A 20,095-nucleotide genomic window follows, 5' to 3' on the forward strand; every position below is an offset into this window, starting at 1 on the left:
GTATCCTCCAGGTCTCATCTCATCTTTACGCTGAAATTTTCACCACTATGTTAAATGTCTCCCTCATTTCACAACAGAGGTCACCGTGGATACTAAGGGACCCATTAAGTTGCAGGAGCCTGTTATCACCAAGTCTAAAGCAACAGGTGGTGAGGCCGTTAATGACACAAATTCCCTCTCAAACCTTCAGTCGCCTGCTGTCTATGAATGTAATGCAATGAATGTGTGGAAACTTCTTCATATTCTGCAGGTAAAACACATGAGGCCAGTGATGTAAATGAGATCATCAACTCCAGGGACCCGAATGGGAAAAATTCATTTGAACCGGTGTTGATGAACACTATTGAGGAGCTCCCACCAACACCAGTTCTCAAACTGAGGCTCGGAGACACTGACGCACCAATGGAGGAACACGTTGAATCTACACGTATGACAACAACATGACAAATATCTAAACACAAAGTAAAACAGAAATAATAAGTAAAAACATTTGCAAAAACAATTTCAAATAATGCATTTTAATGACCAAATGATCTATTTATATCAAAGTTTGAAGTTCATTATTGTTTATTGTTCAATAATATATATATATATATATATATATATATATATATATATATATATATATATATATATATATATATATATATATATATAAACAAAACATGTTTTTAAGAGTTTCCCTATTTTGTAATGGAAAGTGCCAGGTGGTCGTCTCTATAGAGAGGCACACCTGCTCATTTCTCTTTTTTGATTTATTTAACTTTCTATATTTGACAGTACTTTCTCTCTCTCTTTCACGCTTCAGAGACCAAAGCCATAGGGCAGGACGCTTGGAAAATAGGAGCCATAGCAGCAGCTTTCTTTCTCATTCTGCAAACTGCTGTCACCATAGTTTACATTCTAAAGTGCAGGAGAAAGCCAAACAGGTTTGTGTGTGCAATGTAAGACTTATAGGATCTTTGAAAAGAGAAGTAATTATTGGAACTTCACTATAAATCAACTGATGAGATGTATGATAATATATGTGTAATATAGACATCTATACAGCGTGTTACAGTATAGGCCTAAATTACACACATGCAAATGCATTATCAAAAGTGACTTACAGTACAAGATCCCTGTAGGACTCAAACCCATGAGTGAGCAACAGGAATATTACGAGGTGTCTAATTCGTACGAATTCATATGACCTCACTCGTACGAATTTGTGCAATTTTTGCTAAATCGTACATATTTTACGAATTGCCCAATTTGTATGAATTCGTACGAATTACCTACCCCTGACCCCATCCCTAATCCCATCACTGGGGTTTAGACAAATCTTACGAATTCGAGTGAGATCGTACGAAGTCGAGTGAGGTCGAACGAATTAGCCTACTTGTACTCACTCGTACGAATTAGTCGTGAGATAGCGTATATCGTTCAAACGTTTGTGGTCAGTGAGATTTTTTATATTTTTTTAAAGGAAAACTCCGACTTTTTGGGACTTTAGCTTATTCACAGTATCCCCCAGAGTTAGATAAGTCCATACATACCTTTTTCATTTCTGTGCGTTCTGTAAGTGTTATTTGATGCACCTTGCACCTTGATGCCTAGTGAGAATATAGTTCCCAGTATTTATACGATTAAAAATGGTCTCTGTCTCATATAGCCTTGTTATTTGTACACGCTGTGACTATACAGATCACAACATGTAAATAGGAAAATGTTTGCATTATTTTGTCACTTATTGGGATTAGTATGCTACCATTATCCATTTACACCTAGTCTTTGTGCTAAGCTAGGCTAGCGGTGGGTGCGTCAAATAACACTTACAGAATGCACAGAAATGAAAAGGGTATGTATGGACTTATCTAACTCTGGGGGATACTGTGAATAAGCTAAAGTCCCAAAAAGTCGGAGTGTTCCTTTAAGAGCATAAGAGTTTTAAGAGCATAAGAAGTTTTATTCTCACCAAGGCTTCACTTATTTTATACTAGTACGTACTTTAATGGTAATATTCCTATATATTTGTTAGCCGTGTTGCCCCAAAGAACCCGTGTACAGGAGGAAACGGGGGTATAGAATGTGACGCAAACAACACAGATACCACCATTCCAATTGATGAACAGTGAGTATCCGACCACCACAGACATACTCATCCTGATTATGAGGACCATAAACACACACACATGCATTGTGACTGATTGTTTGTGCTTACAGAACTGATGTAGACGACCTTCCAGAGTACTCGCAGGTCCAGCAAGAGGACGTTGCTATGACAACTATCCCACTGGATTCCACAGAGAAGAATTCATCCTATGACCCCAGAACCTCTGCTGTTTAGCATTGCTGACCTTAAGGAGTAGATGTGCAAGTGTGTGTGTAAATGATTGAGTGTCTGACTATATGAACATGTGTGTGTGTCTATATGTGTATTGAACGGTCTGGTTAACCTTGACTGCAAATGTCACACATGTGTTGTTCCCCCTACAGAAGAATGACCTATTTGCACTGCAAAAGAAAACATCTTCTTACCCAGTATTTTTGTCTTGTCTTCCAGTACAAATATCTAAACATTCTTAAGTCAAGAATCATTTATTTGACAAGCAAAATGATCTAAGAAATCAGGCCTTGTTTTCTGAAAAACTGATTAAATTTTAGTGAGTTTTTGCTTAAAATAAGAAAAATATCTCCCAAAGATCTTGTTTTCCCTTTGAATTAAGTTTAAGATATTTTTTCTGACCCCATTGACAGATATTTGTTCTGGTATTAAGAATAAACTTGCCTAAAAAACCAGACTTGATAGCTTATGCAATTTTCCTTCTCAAGTAAATGTATCTTGATTTAAGAAATAATATATTTGTATGGAAAACAAGACAAAAATACTAAGAAAAAGCATTTTTTTTTTCAGTGTGTTAAAAAGCAGAGTTCGTTCTTTATTAACATCTAGCTATTGCATGTACACAAGGATAAAAAGTATACATTTTTGGGCTGGTTTCTCAGCTAAAATATCTATATTCTGGGGGAAAAAAAGATACATTTACTACAAGAGCAAAACTGCATAAAATATTAAGACTTGTTTTCCGAAAATATATTTGGATTTGAGTTTTTATTGAGCTTTTTTCTTGCTCAAAACATCTAAAAACAATTTGCCCATGGGGTGAGATAAATAAACGAATTCAATATTTATCTTATCATATAATGCTTCTTAAGTATATTTATCTTGTTTTAAGACTGTTCAGATGTTTTACTGAAAAAAAAACAAGAAAAAAAAAATTTTCAGTAGAGTAAATTGGAATTGAATCCATAGGTACTGTTCTGATTTTCTTTAGACGAAGCTGAACATAGTTGCAATTCACATCAATTTACTGCATTAAAATATTTCCATTTACTTGTAAACGTATGTCCAATTCCATAGAAAACTTAAGTTTGGCATGTACTAATTCAAATGTATTACTTTGAAAGTGCCCAGAATTAAAAACAATTCAAATGTTATGTCTTCCTATCTTTCCTCCACAACCCTATCGTATAACAGGCAGGAGACATGTGTCTTTTCTTACATAAATGGTTTGTTTCAGTCCACTTTTTTGCCTGTTATGAAAGCAAAGATCACTGATCCATCAGACCTTTGGAAATGTCAAACCAATATACGCAAATGAAGAACCTCATTCATTAAAGAGGTAAGAAAGTTGTGGACTCTGTCTTTACCCGTTTCCCTCTCTCCTCTCCCTCCCTCTACCGGCTGCTGATCACGGGATGGAGGGATCAGGGAGATGAGTGCAGTCAGGAGGGGTGTAAGTATAAAAGAGTTGGACAGGGGGCAGCACAGGGGGGCACCAGTGTGTGTGGGAGAAAGAGTGGGCAGAAAAGAGAGAACGGATGATATAAGGTACTTATACTTTTATCTTTTTTTTTTTTTTTACTCGACTTTATATCACTGCATTGTTTAAACACTGACATTGTGGCCCACTATAGGGCATGACATGGATGAATTGTTGTTTAATAAATCAGTTCAGAATTAATGATGAGCATAACAGGGTGAGTTATATGAATGTGCTTTATTGTCAGGTTCTTTTTGGTATCATAAGAGTTGAGATGACAAATCGATGAAGGAAATAACTGATTTTATTTTGTAAGAACTATGTACACGATCTGTGTGTGGGTTTACTCTGAGGACATAGTCTGCAAGTTAGACAGTTTGAGGTTGTGAAGTTTGAACAGTCTATAACTTAGATGTTTCTGGAAGGCTGTTATACAACTGCAAGCCTACTACTTCAAAAAAACAAAACAGAGAGAAAAAAACCATAACGCTTTATGATTAAATAATTTTCTCCTCACATGTAATTTATCCAATTTAATTGCAAAATGAATAAATAAATACAATTTTCAAGTTTTTTTTTTCTTGTCAACTAATAATATTTTTTTAAGTTTTATGCTTAAAACAAGAAAATTTCCAGCAGGGTAAGGAAAATATTGAGTTAAAATCATCTTAAAAATGTATTTAATAAAAATTTTAATATATATTTTGCTTAAAATGTTGCTTATACATTTATCATCTTAAGTTTAGGTACTGTATCTATTCTTGAAAATGAGACAAAAATACTGATTAAGAACTGTTTTTGTAAAAAAAAAAAAAATAATTTTAACACTTGTTTTATGATGGTCCACTTTAGACAGTCTACTAACTATAAGTAACTTTACAACTACATGTCAACTTATTCTACTAACCCCTAACCCTAAAACCTAACCCTAACCTGATAATCTACTAATAATCTAACAGGTAAATTGACATGTAGTTGGAAAGTCATCTAGCAGAATGTCTAAAGTGGACCATCAAAATAAAGTGTAACCATTTTTTAAATAGTTTACCAATTTTACAAGTTCTAAAGGCAGCTTTTTTACGAACGTTAGATATTGGCCATGTTAATTAACTTTACTTGCACAATCCGTGTCATTTTACAGGGATATTTCATCCCCCAAAAGTAACTGGCTTACCCTCATTCCTCTCCAAACCTGTATGATTCTCATTCTGTTCAACTTGTGCTCTGTTCCATAGAATAAAGAAAGTAATACAGGTGTGTAATGGCAGGAGGTTTAGTAACTGAGACAAAAAAAAACTATCCTTTAAAGGGTAAATATTCCATAATTTACTCACCCTCAGACCATTCTAGGTGTATAGGACTTTCTGCTTTCAGCCAAACAAAATTGCATTAAAAAATATCCTGGTTTTTCCAAGCTTTATAATGGGAGTGAATGGTACCAGAGATTTTGAAGAAAAAAAGTGCATCCATCCATGTCAAAAGTAATCCATCTGGCTCCAGAGCGAATCGCCTTCTGAAGCGAATCGATGCATTTTTGTAAGAAAAATATCCATATTTATAACTTTATAAACTATAATCACTGGCTTCCGGTAACGTGAGTATAGTTCTGGCGGAAAAGTGACCTCTGACGCGACGCATGACGTAGGATGTAGGAGTAGCGTAAGTTTAGGTGAGAGTAGACGCCTCTCGCGGTTCAAACAAATAGGACTCGAGCTTCTCCGAACATTCTCTTTAAAAATTCTCGTTTTAGACTTCTAATTCGTGACCGAAGTTTTGTTTTGCTCTATCCTCTGCGCTTCCTCGTTCGTCAATACGTCATATGTCGGGTCAGAGGTCACTCTTTGCCAGAACTCGACTCGCGTACGGCCGTTACCGGAAGCCAGTGATTAGTTTATAAAGTTATAAATATGAATATTAAAAAACGCATCGCTTCACTTCAGAAGACCTATATTAACCCCCTGGAGCCGATTACTTTTATGAAGGATGGATGCGCTTTTTGGGGCTTCAAAATCTAGGGTACCATTTTTTAATGGTTATATTTTTTAATATAACTCTGATTTTGATTGGCTCTAAGAAGAAAGTCATATACACCTAGGATGGCTTGAGGGTGAGTAAATTATGAGATCATTTGAACCCTTTAAGCATAATATATGCGGGTCCATATTTGTCTTTCCAGGATGTGGAAGAGTGTGTGTTTAGTGCTGATGTGCGTTGTGCTGACGCACGCTCAGTTCCCACGTCAGTGTGTGACACCAGAAGGTCTGCAGAGTGGCACCTGCTGCCCATCACCTACTGGACTGCCCAATGATGAGTGTGGATCCAGTACTGGCAGAGGTCAATGCATGTCAATCACTGCCGACCGTCACCCGCACGGACCTCAGTATCCTCACGATGGCCGGGATGATAGAGAACGATGGCCACTGCGGTTCTTTAACAGAACCTGCCAATGCAATGGAAACTTCAGTGGATTTAACTGTGGGCAATGCCGACATGGTCTGACAGGGCCAAACTGTGATCAAAGAGTCACCGTGGGTGAGGATAAACATCCCAAATATGCACTGCAAATACATCCAGTACACATGTGTATGCTTTGCTTTCTTTCTCACCTTGAGTCTGTTTGTGTTCCCAGTGCGACGTAACGTCATGCAGATGTCTACAGATGAGAAAAGAGCTTTTGTGAACGCTTTGGACCAGGCTAAAAGAACCGTCCATCCTGACCTGGTCATCTGCACCCGCCGCTATCAGGAGATTTTCGGGCCTGATCAATTTGAGAACATCACCATTTATAATTACTTTGTCTGGACCCACTACTATTCGGTCAGTAAGACTTACATGGGTCCAGGCCAGCAGAGCTTCGGAGGTGTGGATTTCTCTCACGAAGGACCAGGATTTGTCACTTGGCACCGGTACCACCTGTTGCAACTGGAGAGAGACATGCAGGTGACACAAATCATGATAAGTAAGGGTTAATGCCCGACGAGGTGTCCATTGTCAGGTATTAATGGACGACGCCGAAGTCCATTAATACCTGACAATGGGCACCTCGAAGGGCATTAACCCGCTTATACCATGGTCACTTGCCAAATAACACATTTTTAAAACATTAGTTTATATTTTAATTAGTTTTACAATCGAAATCTAAAGTTTTTACCAACAATAACTTGGTTTCCCTGGTTACGCCTGATGGTTTATTTCCTCTATCACTTTTTAATGGACAGCCTGCAGCCAATCAGAATCGAGTATTCACCCAGACTATGGTATAATGATAATTATACAACAGGAATTTGAATTACATAATCTATTAAATAATGTCACGTCATTCCAAAACTGTATGACTTTCTTATTTCATGGAACACAAAAGGAGATATTTCAGGGAATGCACTGGTCTTTCTTTTCCATAAAAATGTGATGCGTACTGGATCTTTCTCGTGCCCTGTATCTTAAGTTTTCAAAAATCATAGCTATTGCTGAGAAACAGGCACACTTTTAGGAAAATTATGACTTATGATGAATCTATTTATTATACAAAGATATCGTATGACTTCAGAAACTTGGAATAGGGCACAGCAGTTATTTGGCCCACTTTTATGATGGTTTGATATTCTTTTTAAAGCTTGAAAGATCACGTAGAAAAGTGAGAATAATACATTCTTTAAAATTCATTAAAATGTAATTTGTATTCAGTGGAAGAAAGTCAGTCATATTGGTTTGGAATGAGATGAAGGTGAGTAATCAAAATAGGTCATTTTGGGGTGAAACTTCCCTTTAGTATGGAAGGCCAGTTATGACTTTCACATCATATGTCATAGAAAGTCCAAATTAAGACATAAAACTAGACATTAAATTAAGTTATATTATAGATAAAAAATTACTAGAGTTTTACTAGAGCTATAATTGTGATTTTTCTGATAATGATGACTTTTTAGATCATAATTATGAAAAGCCTTTTTTCTTATGTGGCAGAAAAAAAATATTTCATCTTTAATCAGTGTTTTTTGTTGTTTTCCAATAAAAATATCTAAATATCCTTAAACAAATTTCCTTGATGACTAAAAACTATGTAAGACATTAAGACTTTTTTCCAGAGAATTTATCTTGAAAGAAATTTATCTTCCCTCATTTGTACATTTTGCTTGTTTTAAGCATAAACGTCTAAAGTTTTGTTGGATGTATGCTTTGTACTCCAGAAAAATCAATTTGGCAAGTCTTATTATCTTGTGCAGTGAGCAGAAATATCAACAATTCCCTATTGATAGAAAAATAAGCTAATGGGACATGTTGGGGATATGTGTGTGTGTGTGTGCAGGACATGTTGGGGGACCCGTCGTTTGCCCTGCCGTACTGGAACTTTGCTATAGGAGGCAACGAGTGTGATATCTGCACTGATGACCTGCTGGGAGCCAGAAGCAGCTTTGACACCAATGGCATCAGTTCCAACTCTGTGTTCTCTCAGTGGAGAGTCATCTGTGAGAGTGTGGAGGAGTATGAGACACTGGGGACCATCTGCAACAGTACGACACACTCGCACAACATACCAGTAACACACACATCACTCAAACACATATACACAGAATTCCGCATAAACACACGTTTAATTGTGTGTCCTCTACCCGGTGGGAGATCTGTGAGAGTGTGGGGGAGTGTGAGACATTGGAGACCATCTGCAACAGTAAGACACACACACTCGTGCATTCCAAGACCTAAGACTGCTCACATGCTGTTTGAACTAATCCTTTGAGGCATTTCGAGAGCTCAGAAGAAAGATCAAACCTTATATGGGCAGAACGATTAGGATCATGTGATAGTATTTGCAAGTATGTGACTCACGATTGCAGACAAACGGAATACTATAATATTCAATCTTATGATGCTTCTTTCTCACAGTCTGCGAGAGCCCGTGAAGAGATTTGGCTCATGGGTCAAAGACTAATGACAGATCACAATGGAAAAAACTGTCAAGCTTCTTTAAAAAAAATATTGTTTTATTCATTTTGGTTTTGAAAAATGTTCATACCATTTTCATGAAAACTTAAACTGAATGAATTTAAATATGTCATGAGGTGCAACTATCAAGTAAAAATTAATAACATTTTCCTTGAATATATGTGTCAATACATACTACTTTTCTTTAACAGAGTTTTTAAAAATATTTTTCGAGATAAACATAGTTTTTACATCATTTTGTTTTTGGGGAGTTGCACCACATGACATTTTACAGCCTGAACAAATCATGCATTATCATAAAAAGGTTATTTGATATTTAAAAGACTTATTGACCTTGACATACAGTCATGATGGTCTTTTAGGGGTCATTTTCATTATTATTACTATTATTATTATTACTAATATTCCTTGTTAGTTGTTAGACCATTTGACTGTGTTGGTCACACCACGTGATTTGACTGACAAAAGTTTTTCATATATTAATAAGCAGTTAAGCAGCTTTGTTACGATATTAAAATATTTTTCCTAAGAAAAAAAGTTGTTCCTGTATAAAATTTATATGACACTTAATGAGAAGTTTAATTAGATTTTTCTTATTATGATATCAGGACAGTTGTATCACCCAGACATTTTTTTTACTTTATGAAATCGCTCCAAATGAAATAAACATACTCATAATTGAAAAATCGTTTTCAAGTCAGTCTGTGTTTAAATTGCATTTTTAATGTATTCTCTAAACAAATTAATAGATTCTGAAGAAGAAAAAATGACCTTCATCAAAATTTATCAGAAGTTCAAAATCAAAATGTACCTTCTCTGCTTTGGTGTGTATTCAGATTCAGAGTCAAGTCCAATCAGAAGAAATCCCGCTGGTAATGTGGCACGACCCATGGTTCAGAGATTACCACAACCACAGGATGTCATTGACTGTCTAGAGCTGAACACTTTCGACACGCCACCGTATTACTCAACTTCTTCTCAGAGCTTCAGGAACACTATTGAGGGTATGATCCACACACAGCTGCAGACAACAGTATTTCTAAAATAAATATGTTTGGAGCCACCACAGACAAAGAGACTAGCATACCAAACAAACAACCCACCACCTGCATAAACTCTTTGCAGCCTTTTGGAGAAATGAGGAGACTTTTCATTTGTGTTCTGTTGTGTCACTAGGTTACAGCGCTCCTCAGGGAAACTATGACCCAGTCGTGAGGAGTCTGCACAACCTGGCTCATTTGTTTCTAAATGGCACAGGTGGACAGACTCACCTGTCACCAAACGACCCCATCTTTGTCCTGCTTCACACGTTCACTGATGCCATTTTTGATGAATGGCTTCAGCGGCACACTGCTGGTAAAACACACACACACACACACACACACACACACACACACACACACACACACACACACATACATAAAAGAATTTCATGTTTCAGCTGCATCCTAACCAGTGTTCACTGTGCTTTTGCAGCAGGAACAGTGGCCTATCCTGAGGAAAATGCTCCGATTGGTCACAACAGAGAGTTCAACATGGTCCCTTTCTGGCCACCAATCAGAAATGCTGAAATGTTTGTCACCGCCCCAGACAACCTGGGCTACACCTATGAGGTTCAGTGGCCAAGTAAGTGACTGGTGATAGCATACACGGCAAAAAAACAATGCATAATAAACCCATAAACCATGTGAACTTTCATTTCTGGAAAGAAAGATTTATTAGTATAACTTTAAGTGTACAAGTTAGGTTACTTAAAGGAATAGTTCACCCCAAAAAAAGAAAATTGTCATCATTTGCTCGCATCTTTTTTTTTTTTGTTGTTGCATAAAACGTATGACAGCATATGACTTCATTTTCTATTTCAGCATCTTAAGACACAATTAATATTAGCCGTTTGATTGCTCTTTTTACTGAAGAAAAATAAGATTAATATACAATTACTTTACACAAAGTCAGACTGTCCAGCACCATGGCTGAACATATTGGTTTTAGATCAGGTTGACAAAAGGAATACAGAAAATTTGACCAAGTCATATGACCCACATACTCAGAAAAGACTATTATATTAATAACATATATTTATATTATAATAATAATATATTGTTTAATTAATATAATAATTAAACAATATATTATATTAATTAATAACATATATTTCTCATGCCTCCTACAAGAGACTAAAGAGTGTGTATCTTGTGGTGCACATTGCCTGTTTAAGGGTTAACCCTGAAAGAGCCAGGATATAAGAGCCAGGATATAACTCCGATTGTGTTCAGCTGAAAGAAGAAAGTCGTATACACCTAAGATGGCTTAAGGGGGAGTAAATAATGGGATAATTTTCATTTTTGGGTGAACTATTCCTTTAATACTCATTATAACAGTTCAAATAACATGCATCATAGAGTGATTTTATCAACACAATCTCATGGAAATTCATAACTATTTTACGTTTTGCCGAATCGGTGGCTAAATTGACAGAATTTTTGCAATCTTGTTCATACGATTTTGTGGGCTACAACCTGCTTGTGTCCCACTGATGGTTAGGTTTAGAGGTAGACCTTCATGCTTACTTTTTTCCCATAAATCGTATCAAATTCATACAGATCACATCATATGAATTCATACTAAATCACCACCTTGTAAAATACGCTTTCTCATGAGATCGGGCTAGATATTGTAGGAATCACGGTAAAGAGAGTACTCATTCAAAGTCAGTGGGATCTCTTGGGGTCCTAATGGAGAATAACCCAATTTCGAGGGAAGACCCGATTTGTCACGACACCAGTTTAAAGGCCGTTAGCAAACCAACATTAGAGCAATGGCAGCCGCCACACTTGTTCAATTAAAAAATGCAGTTCATCTCTATACATTTGTGGTGAAAGTGACATGTGAAGGCTAAGTATGGTAACTCACACTCGGAATCTGTCCTCTGCATTTAACCCATACAAGTAAGTGCACACTCATTAGGAGTACACACACACTGCAAACAGTACATATAGATACATATAACCAAAAAATCTCTCTCTTTCTCCCTCCCCAGCTCGGCCATACACTATTTCAGAGATCATCACCATAGCGATTGTAGCCGTAGTGCTTGTTGTGGCTGTGGTGGGAGGAGTCATCGGGTGTGCTGTTCGGGCACGCTCTTACCACTCAGCTGAGGGCCTGGAGCCGTTGCTAGGGGAACAGTTCAGGCGTTACTCAGAGGACCAGCGCCATGCTTCTCAGTCTGTGGTGTGACTGAGGAACTAAAAACACACACATCTTAAACACATTTATTATTGCACTGTGCATCCACCCTGTACTGGAGGAGTTTGAGTGATGAATCATTAGCATTCAAAAGCATTGTACAATTTTTGTGGCATTGTAAAAATTATCATATTTTTCATGTCCAGCGAGACATTGAAAATACTGTCATATGTGCCCTTGTTTAATGTGTCACCTTGAGTTTATACAGTGCTTATGAATGCCCTTTGAACACATATTGTACAGTGTGACCTCTTTTATATTACTCTTGATAAAAGTTAAAAAAAAATCATTTCAAGTTGAATTTTTGTGTACTTTCAGCGCAGACGATTCTGCAGCAAGAACCAACTTTCAGAGTGCCAACATTACATAAGTAAATAAGTACATAAGTAGTCCTAAGTACATTTTATATACACGATACGTAAATTATTTTTCCAAGAAAATAACTCCTCCAAGTTACCATAAATATAAAATTCCTGATAATATCCACATCCCTATACACAGACCCAAACTATGGTTCGTGTGATGCCATAATAGTGTCATGATTACTAATCATAATCAATCATAACAAAAGTGCAAGTGTCCAGAATAAAACGCATCTTGTGGTAATATAAAATGGGATGACAATTTTTGCAATTTTGGAACATTACATATTGTAATTTTCATTCAAAAATTAAAATAATAATTACAAACTACCATAAATGTTATGTGTAAGTGATTTGTATTCTGTATGCTGGCTTATGTTTAAGAGGAGCGTTTTTATTTGCTTGAAGCTTGATTATATCCACAGTGAAGCATGATTGTGATGAAAATGAAAACATTTGAAATGACAACTACCCTTGTGGCAACTATTAACATTTGATTTTCTGATGATATTTAAAGGGCAATCAATCATGAAACATTCGTACCACTTCACCTTATGTCACCCAATTTTCAAAGAAAAAAAACATTAAATAAAGTCTGTTTCCTCATGGATGACCTTGCACATATTTATACCACTGGGGAGTGGCAATAATAACCAATTCAGCAAGCCATTTCATGCCAAGCATGACACTTCTACTTAGTAGCTTCTCGAGACAAAGAAAAAGGAATAACCTCGTTGCACTTAATGGCCATGTTAAGAAGAACAGTTTCAGACATATTACAATAACACAGGTGCTCAGATGCCATTTCATCTGGTCCCTCTGCACTGCTGCCCCCTAGTGGTACAAATAATACTGCATGTTTGAAGATCTTTTTGATGAAATCTGAGAGCTTTCTGTCCCTCTGTTGACAGCTACGCAACAGCCACTTTGACGCTTCAAAAAGCTCATAGAGATCGTAAAACTAGTCGAAAACTATTATTCACATTTTTGGAACTACATGACATGAGGGTGAGTAAATGACAGAATTTTCATTTTTTGGGGTGAACTATCCCTTTAAATTGCACATTAGTTCATATAGGTGCTTAATCCTTTTCTAGGACAAACGTCTTACAAAGTTCAGTTCCAAACCTAATCAAACACACCTGAACCAACTAATTAAAATCTTCAAGAACCGGATCAGACAAAAATGCATGTGAGCTGTTTTAACTGAAAGCAATGTGCACTGACATATCTTCAAATATGTCAGTGCCATTGTTTTGTCTCATGCACAGCAGTAATGTTTTTTGTCTAAGGCACATTTATAAAAGCTACTTAAATGTCCTAATTGAACTAATCCTGGCTTAATCTAAGTCCTGTTTGTGAAACCAGGCAATTAAGTGTTGGAACCAAACTTTGCAGGAATGTAGCTCTTCAGTAACAGGATTTGGCATCCCTGTTTTAGCTAAAACCATTTGGTACACTTGAGGACATTGTTCATCACCAAAAGACATCTTCAATTGAGAAAGACCATCATTGTCTGTAAAATTGAATCTAATGAACTTTACATTATCTGATCAGATCATTTTAAAAACAGAAATAAAACAGTAAAGTTAATGTTTAAAATTTGTAAAAATATGTAAAATTGCTATTAATTTTAGTGAAATCATTTTGTTTGAATAATGGAGGGCAAAGAATGCACGTAGGAAAGGCAAGCACAGATCATACTCCTCTTTTTGAAAATGCTTTATTAAACTACCACTATAAATACAACAATGCCAAAAAGCCTTAAACAAACAATGCAAGAAAGAAAACAGTTAGATCTTAAAAAAAGGAAAGATAAGAATATTTTGGCAATAGCATTCTACATTATCTAAATGTCCTCAGCCGAGGTCATTTCTGTCTTGTTCATTTGTTTTTTAGTAACAAAAAACAAGTAAAAAAAAAAAGAACAGAAAAAAAAAAAACGCTACACATGTAGTGTTTTATGAAATGGTCGCAAAAGAAAGCAAGTTTTGCCAATGAATGCATGATCAATTTGGGCCAGTATTGACACCGTACTGGCAACTTATTGCCACTTTTATACATCCACACATGCACACATTCGCATTAGTTTAATTGCATTGAACACTTTGGCAAAAAGGAAAAGTTTCTGTTGTTGTTAAACTCTCTAAAGCACATACAATGAGATGGAAAAGTCTTCTTAAAATATATTATAGCATTTCCTCTTACTTCATACACAAAAACAATGTACTGTATATATTAAATATCCTGACTGCTTCGCTCATAATAAAAGATTAGATAACAGACTACTGGGGATAGTTCACTTTTCTCAAACACACACTGACATGCCATTACCGAGAGATATTGTCCTCGATGATGGCAGCGGTGTGCAAAAATGTGTCTCTAGCTTACGTGATGTGAACTGTGTGGATTGTCGTTCTTTGTTTGGTTGTATATTGTGAAGTTATCCCCGTCTAAAAATAAAAACAGGCTATACTTAATAAAACATCAACTCTGTTAGAACATGGAAGCATAATACAACATAAAGCAGCACTCTAACACTCAGAGCCCCCATAGACACAACAGTACAAAACAAAAAAAAGAAGAAAAACTTGACTTTCTGAAAGAAAATAGGAGAGAAGAGGCACCGTGGTATTACAAACAGTGTTTAAGAGGTCACTCGACAGACAGCAGTCTGAATAAAGGCACGTGACATACGCAGTCCTACAGAAGGCATAGTGGTGGCATACAACATTCTTCAAGAGGACATTGATATTACATACAGCAGTCATTGAAAAGGCAATGAGGATATTAACAGGTTCTCTGAGCTTCCTGGTTTCAGTTTGGTCCAGTTCATTCCAGTTCTAGGAGTATCGCAATACCCCTAAAAAAAACAAAAGTGCCTGCTCAAACACATATTATAAAGCACATACAGTACATACACAAGAACTTCTAAACCCCCCCAAAAATGTTTAAGTGCACCTCAGAACAGTCATCTTTACTAGCACATACCGTACTACAGTAGCTACACAATATGGAGTGTGATCTACAAAAACTACTAAAGAATTCAAACTATAAAATGGCCTGTCAGCTGTGTCTACACGCATCTATAGGAGGAATTATGATCGGAAGAATGAGAGAATCACGCCATTAACCTGATTTTATCCTGCAACTCAAGACCGTTAATAAACAGCATCAACATATTTGGTTCAGCGGTAAATGGAACAGTACTTCAGGTGCAGTTTGTATTAATGGCACAGAAGCGGATATAAGGGAGCCTGTGTTCTCCTAATGATGCACAGGACTGGATGCTGGGAATCACAGTAGTGGTCTGAAAAAATAAGGGCTGCTCACAGTTGGTCATCAACTATTAACTAAAACACAACCAGTACAAGTAAGCAGAACTAAAGGCCCATTTTCACCAAGGGCGATAACTATAACGATTACAAATGGATGGAGTTAAAAAAAAAAAACTAAATATAAAAGAATAGCAGTCCATACCACAACACAAAGGAATGTATTTTTCCAGCTGATGAAAACATTGACAGCCAATCAGAATCCACCCTTCTTTAAAGAGCTTGAGCACTTAAAGTGGCAGACGACATAACTGCGCAGAATAAACAGAACGATATTGTGCGTTATTGTGAACGCCAATATAGTTATTGTTCTTGGTGTGAACGGACCTTAAGTCTCCTCAACCGAGTTACTTTTTTTTCAGTCCAGTTTGTGCTTTTCAAATTCTGAAAATCATTGCAAATCATTTACTCGCCCTCATGTCTTTCCAAACCTGTACCAAAACGTTTTTGGTTCCCACTGACTTCCATTGTATGAAAAAAAAAAAAAAAAAAAAAAAAATCAACAATCTGCATCCATTAATTCATGGATTCCAGGAAATTGAACCCATGGCCTTGGCATTGCTAGCGTCACACTCTACAGTTTTAGACAGGAATGCTGTATTTCTCAAAATATCTTCTCTCATGTTCCATAGAAAAAGAGAAAGTCATACAGTGTTGGAATGACATGAAGGTGAATAAATGACAGAGTTTTCATTTTTTGGGTGATCTGTTCCTTTAACATAGAACAAATGTTATCCAGCATAGATTCAACCGACTTTTTTTTTCTTTTTCCAGTTTGCTTTTCCTTGAACACTCAAACTTATTTTGCCTCTGAGAAGGAAAACAGTGTTTGTCTATCTTCCAGTTCAGAAAAGAAAAAATAACCTCTAGACAATAAAAACAACATCTGAAAAGTTTTCAAGCCAACTAAATAGTACAAACTTAAAATAATCTAAATATAAAAATGCATAAGCAATAAACAGTAAAGGAGGAAAAATGAATGCAGGACTCGTGTGCAGAAAACCCAGTGGACGGAAGATTCCGACATCTTCAAAACATTTCGCAAGTATATGTTGTACTCAAAATACAGCATTTTCATGAAACACTTTAAATCTTCTACTTCTGTGGTTGTTGAAGTTTCTGCTCAGCAGGTTTTTTGTTCATTTACAGTTAATTTCGTTTTTCTTCACAAAACAAAAGTAAATGCACTAAAGCATAGAGGCCACTAATACTACAACGCTCCTTCGGTATTCTTGTGGCCGTGAACGCAGAGGAGTGGCATTAGGATTGTGCGATGACGTAACCGCTCTGGCTCACGATTCTCAGCTGGAGTGTGTGGGGAAGATATGTCAGGTGATATGTCAGTAGGTGTGCTCCTGCAAGTCTTAAATGCTCGGTTTTGAATTTCTTCATATGAACATATCACTCGGAGTCAGTCCGCCGCTGCACTGGTGATCAGCTAATAAACAACACCTTTGCAGAATGATAAAAATTGCAAATGATCATGCTGTCATTCATTCAGTCGTGTGATGGCTTTGGAAATCAGCAAGTGTGGTCAAGTCCTTTAAGAAGTCGAACTGACAGACTGATTCCTATTGGTCTAAAGGGAAAGTGGGCAAGGCTCTGGTCACATTGCAGGGGTTTGAGTCCACAACATATAACACACATGTCTACCTATCCTAGTTAGCTAATCAGTAGCATATAAAAGTGGTTTTGGTCTAGGTCATACGTCTGGATTAATAAATGTGGGCCAGAGGGTCTGATGAGGCTGTGAGTGAATTTAGCGGAAATCTACATCCTTGCTGCCAGCGCTAACTTGTACACAAATCTAAAGGCTTCCAGGGAGCTTCACACGAGTCATACGGTGTTAGTTTTGTTGTGAGTATGTCAGTTCAGTTAACCAGCAGACTTCATAGATGCAGCGTAAATGTCTGATGGCCTGTGGTGATGTGGTGTGTATAATTGTAAGTCGTTGTGATTGATGCTGCGGGTATCTCAGTAGGTCTGGTATATATCATGGATGGGCATCTGGAAGGTGGCAGTGGCAGGGAAGGCCTGAGGCATGTACCCAGCGTACCCTCCATAGGTTGCGGCAGCCATCGCAGCGTTCTTCTGCAGCGCTGCCAGCGTGGCAGTGTTGGCGTGGGTGGCGAAAGGCATGTACCCAGCCCCATACAGACTGGCAGCTGTAGCCGGGATCCTCTGGACATTATGAGCCATAGCATAGATGGGAGTTATAGGTCGCCCCTATGAGATAGAGAGAGATCGATTGTTAACTCTTTCCCAGCCAGCCTTCACTGAAAAAGTTGCCGGTCAGCGTCAACATTTTTTATCATTTTTACAAAAATCTCGTGTACAATATATCCAAAAGAAAGAACAAAGCCTCTGCTCTACATCAACAACAAAATTTGATTCTAGCTTTTATTCTTTTTTATCAACACTTAAATTTGGGTTTTAAAGTTTATTAAAAAAAGTTTTCGTCAACGCTTCGTCTGGATCAGATTCAGAACCATGATCAAAGCATAGATCTAGTAGATTGAGTCATCGACACCCCAAAGCTTCCATAGACATATACTTCTTTCTGGGTTTGTCATTTTTCTCGGTAAACGTTTAAATGTTTGATGATCATGTTAGCTTACAATGTGTGTAAGCAACTTCTATCCGCGCCTTCTGGTTTATGCGGATCTTCACTTGGTTTTTGGATCCGGAGATGCTATACTATTTCAGAAGATGCATAATATTGCCCCCTAACAGTGAAAACACGGATTGCCGGAAAAACTCGTCAATGTCGGGGAAGCGTTGTGTTATGATGGAAAATCTCATCAATGGTGGGGAAAAAGTTAAGGTGCGGTTACATTAACAATTGGTTGGAGGAATTTTGCAAACAAAATCCAGTAATTCCAATAGGAATCTGCATGATTGGGAGTTTCGTGTGGGGGTGAAAAAGTTCACCATGTAGATTTCACTCTTGCCACACTGACCATGCTTTACACAGAATCCAAACTAGATGCGATAAAGCAACAAGAAATAAAGACTATAATCAGAGTTTTAGACAACGAGCAAAATTTGCAATTAAAGTTCTTATATGTTATATGTTTGCTTACATATCATGAATGTATGAGCACAAGATCCATAAAGATTTCCATACAGATGTGAAGGCAATAAATTGCATTTTGACTGAACATTGTGTATTTTTGATCTGTATCGTCATTATTTTTCTGATATTTTACAAATTTCATTTTCTTTGCTTTAGACTTATAATAGTCTACAGGCTATTACAGGCTATAGCATTTTATGCTTGTCTGGGTTCATATTTTAAGAATCGGCGTCCCTTTAATTAATGAGTTGGAACTTTAATTGAACAGGGAGTTAAATTGGAATTTGAATAGGAATTAAAGTAAGTAGAGTATAAAGGCCTTTAAACCCTTCAAAATTAAAACCTTATTTTGCTTTCAGACAAGGCTTTCAAAGTTCTTTTGACAAGAGACTTCCTTTTCTAGTTAAAAATGAGGTAACACTTTAATTTGATGGTCCCTTTTGAACATTCTGTTGACTATAATAATGTCAATTAATAATGTCAATTAATCTCTCTGATTAGAGTATTAGTAGACTGTCTGCTTAATATCTGCTAACTCTTTATTGTGATGCTCCCCTAACAGACATTCTACTGACTTTAAGTAACTTTGCAAGTACAGTACATGTCAACTTATTCTAACCCTAACCCTAGCAGTCTACTAATACTCTACTAACACACTAATGAGAGTAAGTAGACATGTAGGTGCAACGTTTCTTATTGTCAACAGAATTGTGTTAAAGGGACCATCAAAATAAACCTAAACCAAAATCAAAAACGTCACTTAATGCAGTTACATCAATTTCTTTGAATTACAGGTCATTATAATTCTACTTCCTATAATTAAAATTCCAATATTTCTTAAATTCAAGTCTCATGAAAGCAAGTATCAGAGGAATCTTGAAGTGCGAGAAAACACTAACGCTCCAGGCATAATCACGTTCCACATAGTTGTACAATAAACATCAAATATGTTTTCATTGGCTGTTAATGTGCCATGTAGCACAGCATTTTCACTTTAGATGTGGACATACAAATGTGCTCATGGTATTAGAGCTATCTAAGTGTTATAATAACTGTGAAATGTCCCATCTGGTGAGGTGCAGGTCAGTACCTGGAAAGGGGGTGGTGTGGAGACTGCAGGCATGACCGCTGCACTGGCCGAGGCAGCTGTGGGGTCATGCTGGAGGGCCAAAGGGTTTATCAGGTGCTCCACTGGGTGCATCTTTCCTTCCTCCATTAACTTATTTGCTGGAGCAGCAGAAAACACAGTAGGGTACTGGCCACCAAGTCCTGGAAGAGCCACTACGCACACACACGTTCAATTAGACAATGACAAAAAATATG

The 20,095-nt window shown here is 37.0% G+C and overlaps 2 protein-coding genes across 7 annotated transcripts in view; one reads left to right on the forward strand and one right to left on the reverse strand.

Moving 5' to 3' along the window:
- Window positions 1–3,819: 3,819 nt before the first annotated feature.
- On the forward strand, window positions 3,820–12,690 carry tyrp1b (tyrosinase-related protein 1b). Its single transcript, XM_081360838.1, has 8 exons — window positions 3,820–3,874; window positions 5,983–6,338; window positions 6,436–6,746; window positions 8,113–8,317; window positions 9,587–9,754; window positions 9,927–10,106; window positions 10,227–10,376; window positions 11,791–12,690. The coding sequence occupies exons 2-8, from the start codon at window positions 5,984–5,986 to the stop codon at window positions 11,988–11,990; spliced, it is 1,569 nt and encodes a 522-aa protein (XP_081216964.1). The 5' UTR covers window positions 3,820–3,874; window position 5,983; the 3' UTR covers window positions 11,991–12,690.
- Window positions 12,691–14,067: 1,377 nt separating this feature from the next.
- The window catches only part of rbm47 (RNA binding motif protein 47), a 29,299-nt gene continuing 23,271 nt past the window's right edge, over window positions 14,068–20,095 (reverse strand). For all 6 annotated transcript variants that reach the window (XM_081360974.1, XM_081360969.1, XM_081360973.1 and 3 more), the window contains 2 exons: window positions 19,863–20,053; window positions 14,068–17,922 (listed from right to left, as the gene is read on the reverse strand). In XM_081360974.1, coding sequence (XP_081217100.1) covers window positions 17,671–17,922; window positions 19,863–20,053 — 443 coding nt within the window. In that variant the 3' untranslated portion in view covers window positions 14,068–17,670. The remainder of the gene's footprint in view (window positions 17,923–19,862; window positions 20,054–20,095) is intronic.

This window comes from Scardinius erythrophthalmus, assembly GCF_964197995.2.
Source record: "Scardinius erythrophthalmus genome assembly, chromosome: 3".
Classification (NCBI taxonomy): domain Eukaryota; kingdom Metazoa; phylum Chordata; class Actinopteri; order Cypriniformes; family Leuciscidae; genus Scardinius; species Scardinius erythrophthalmus.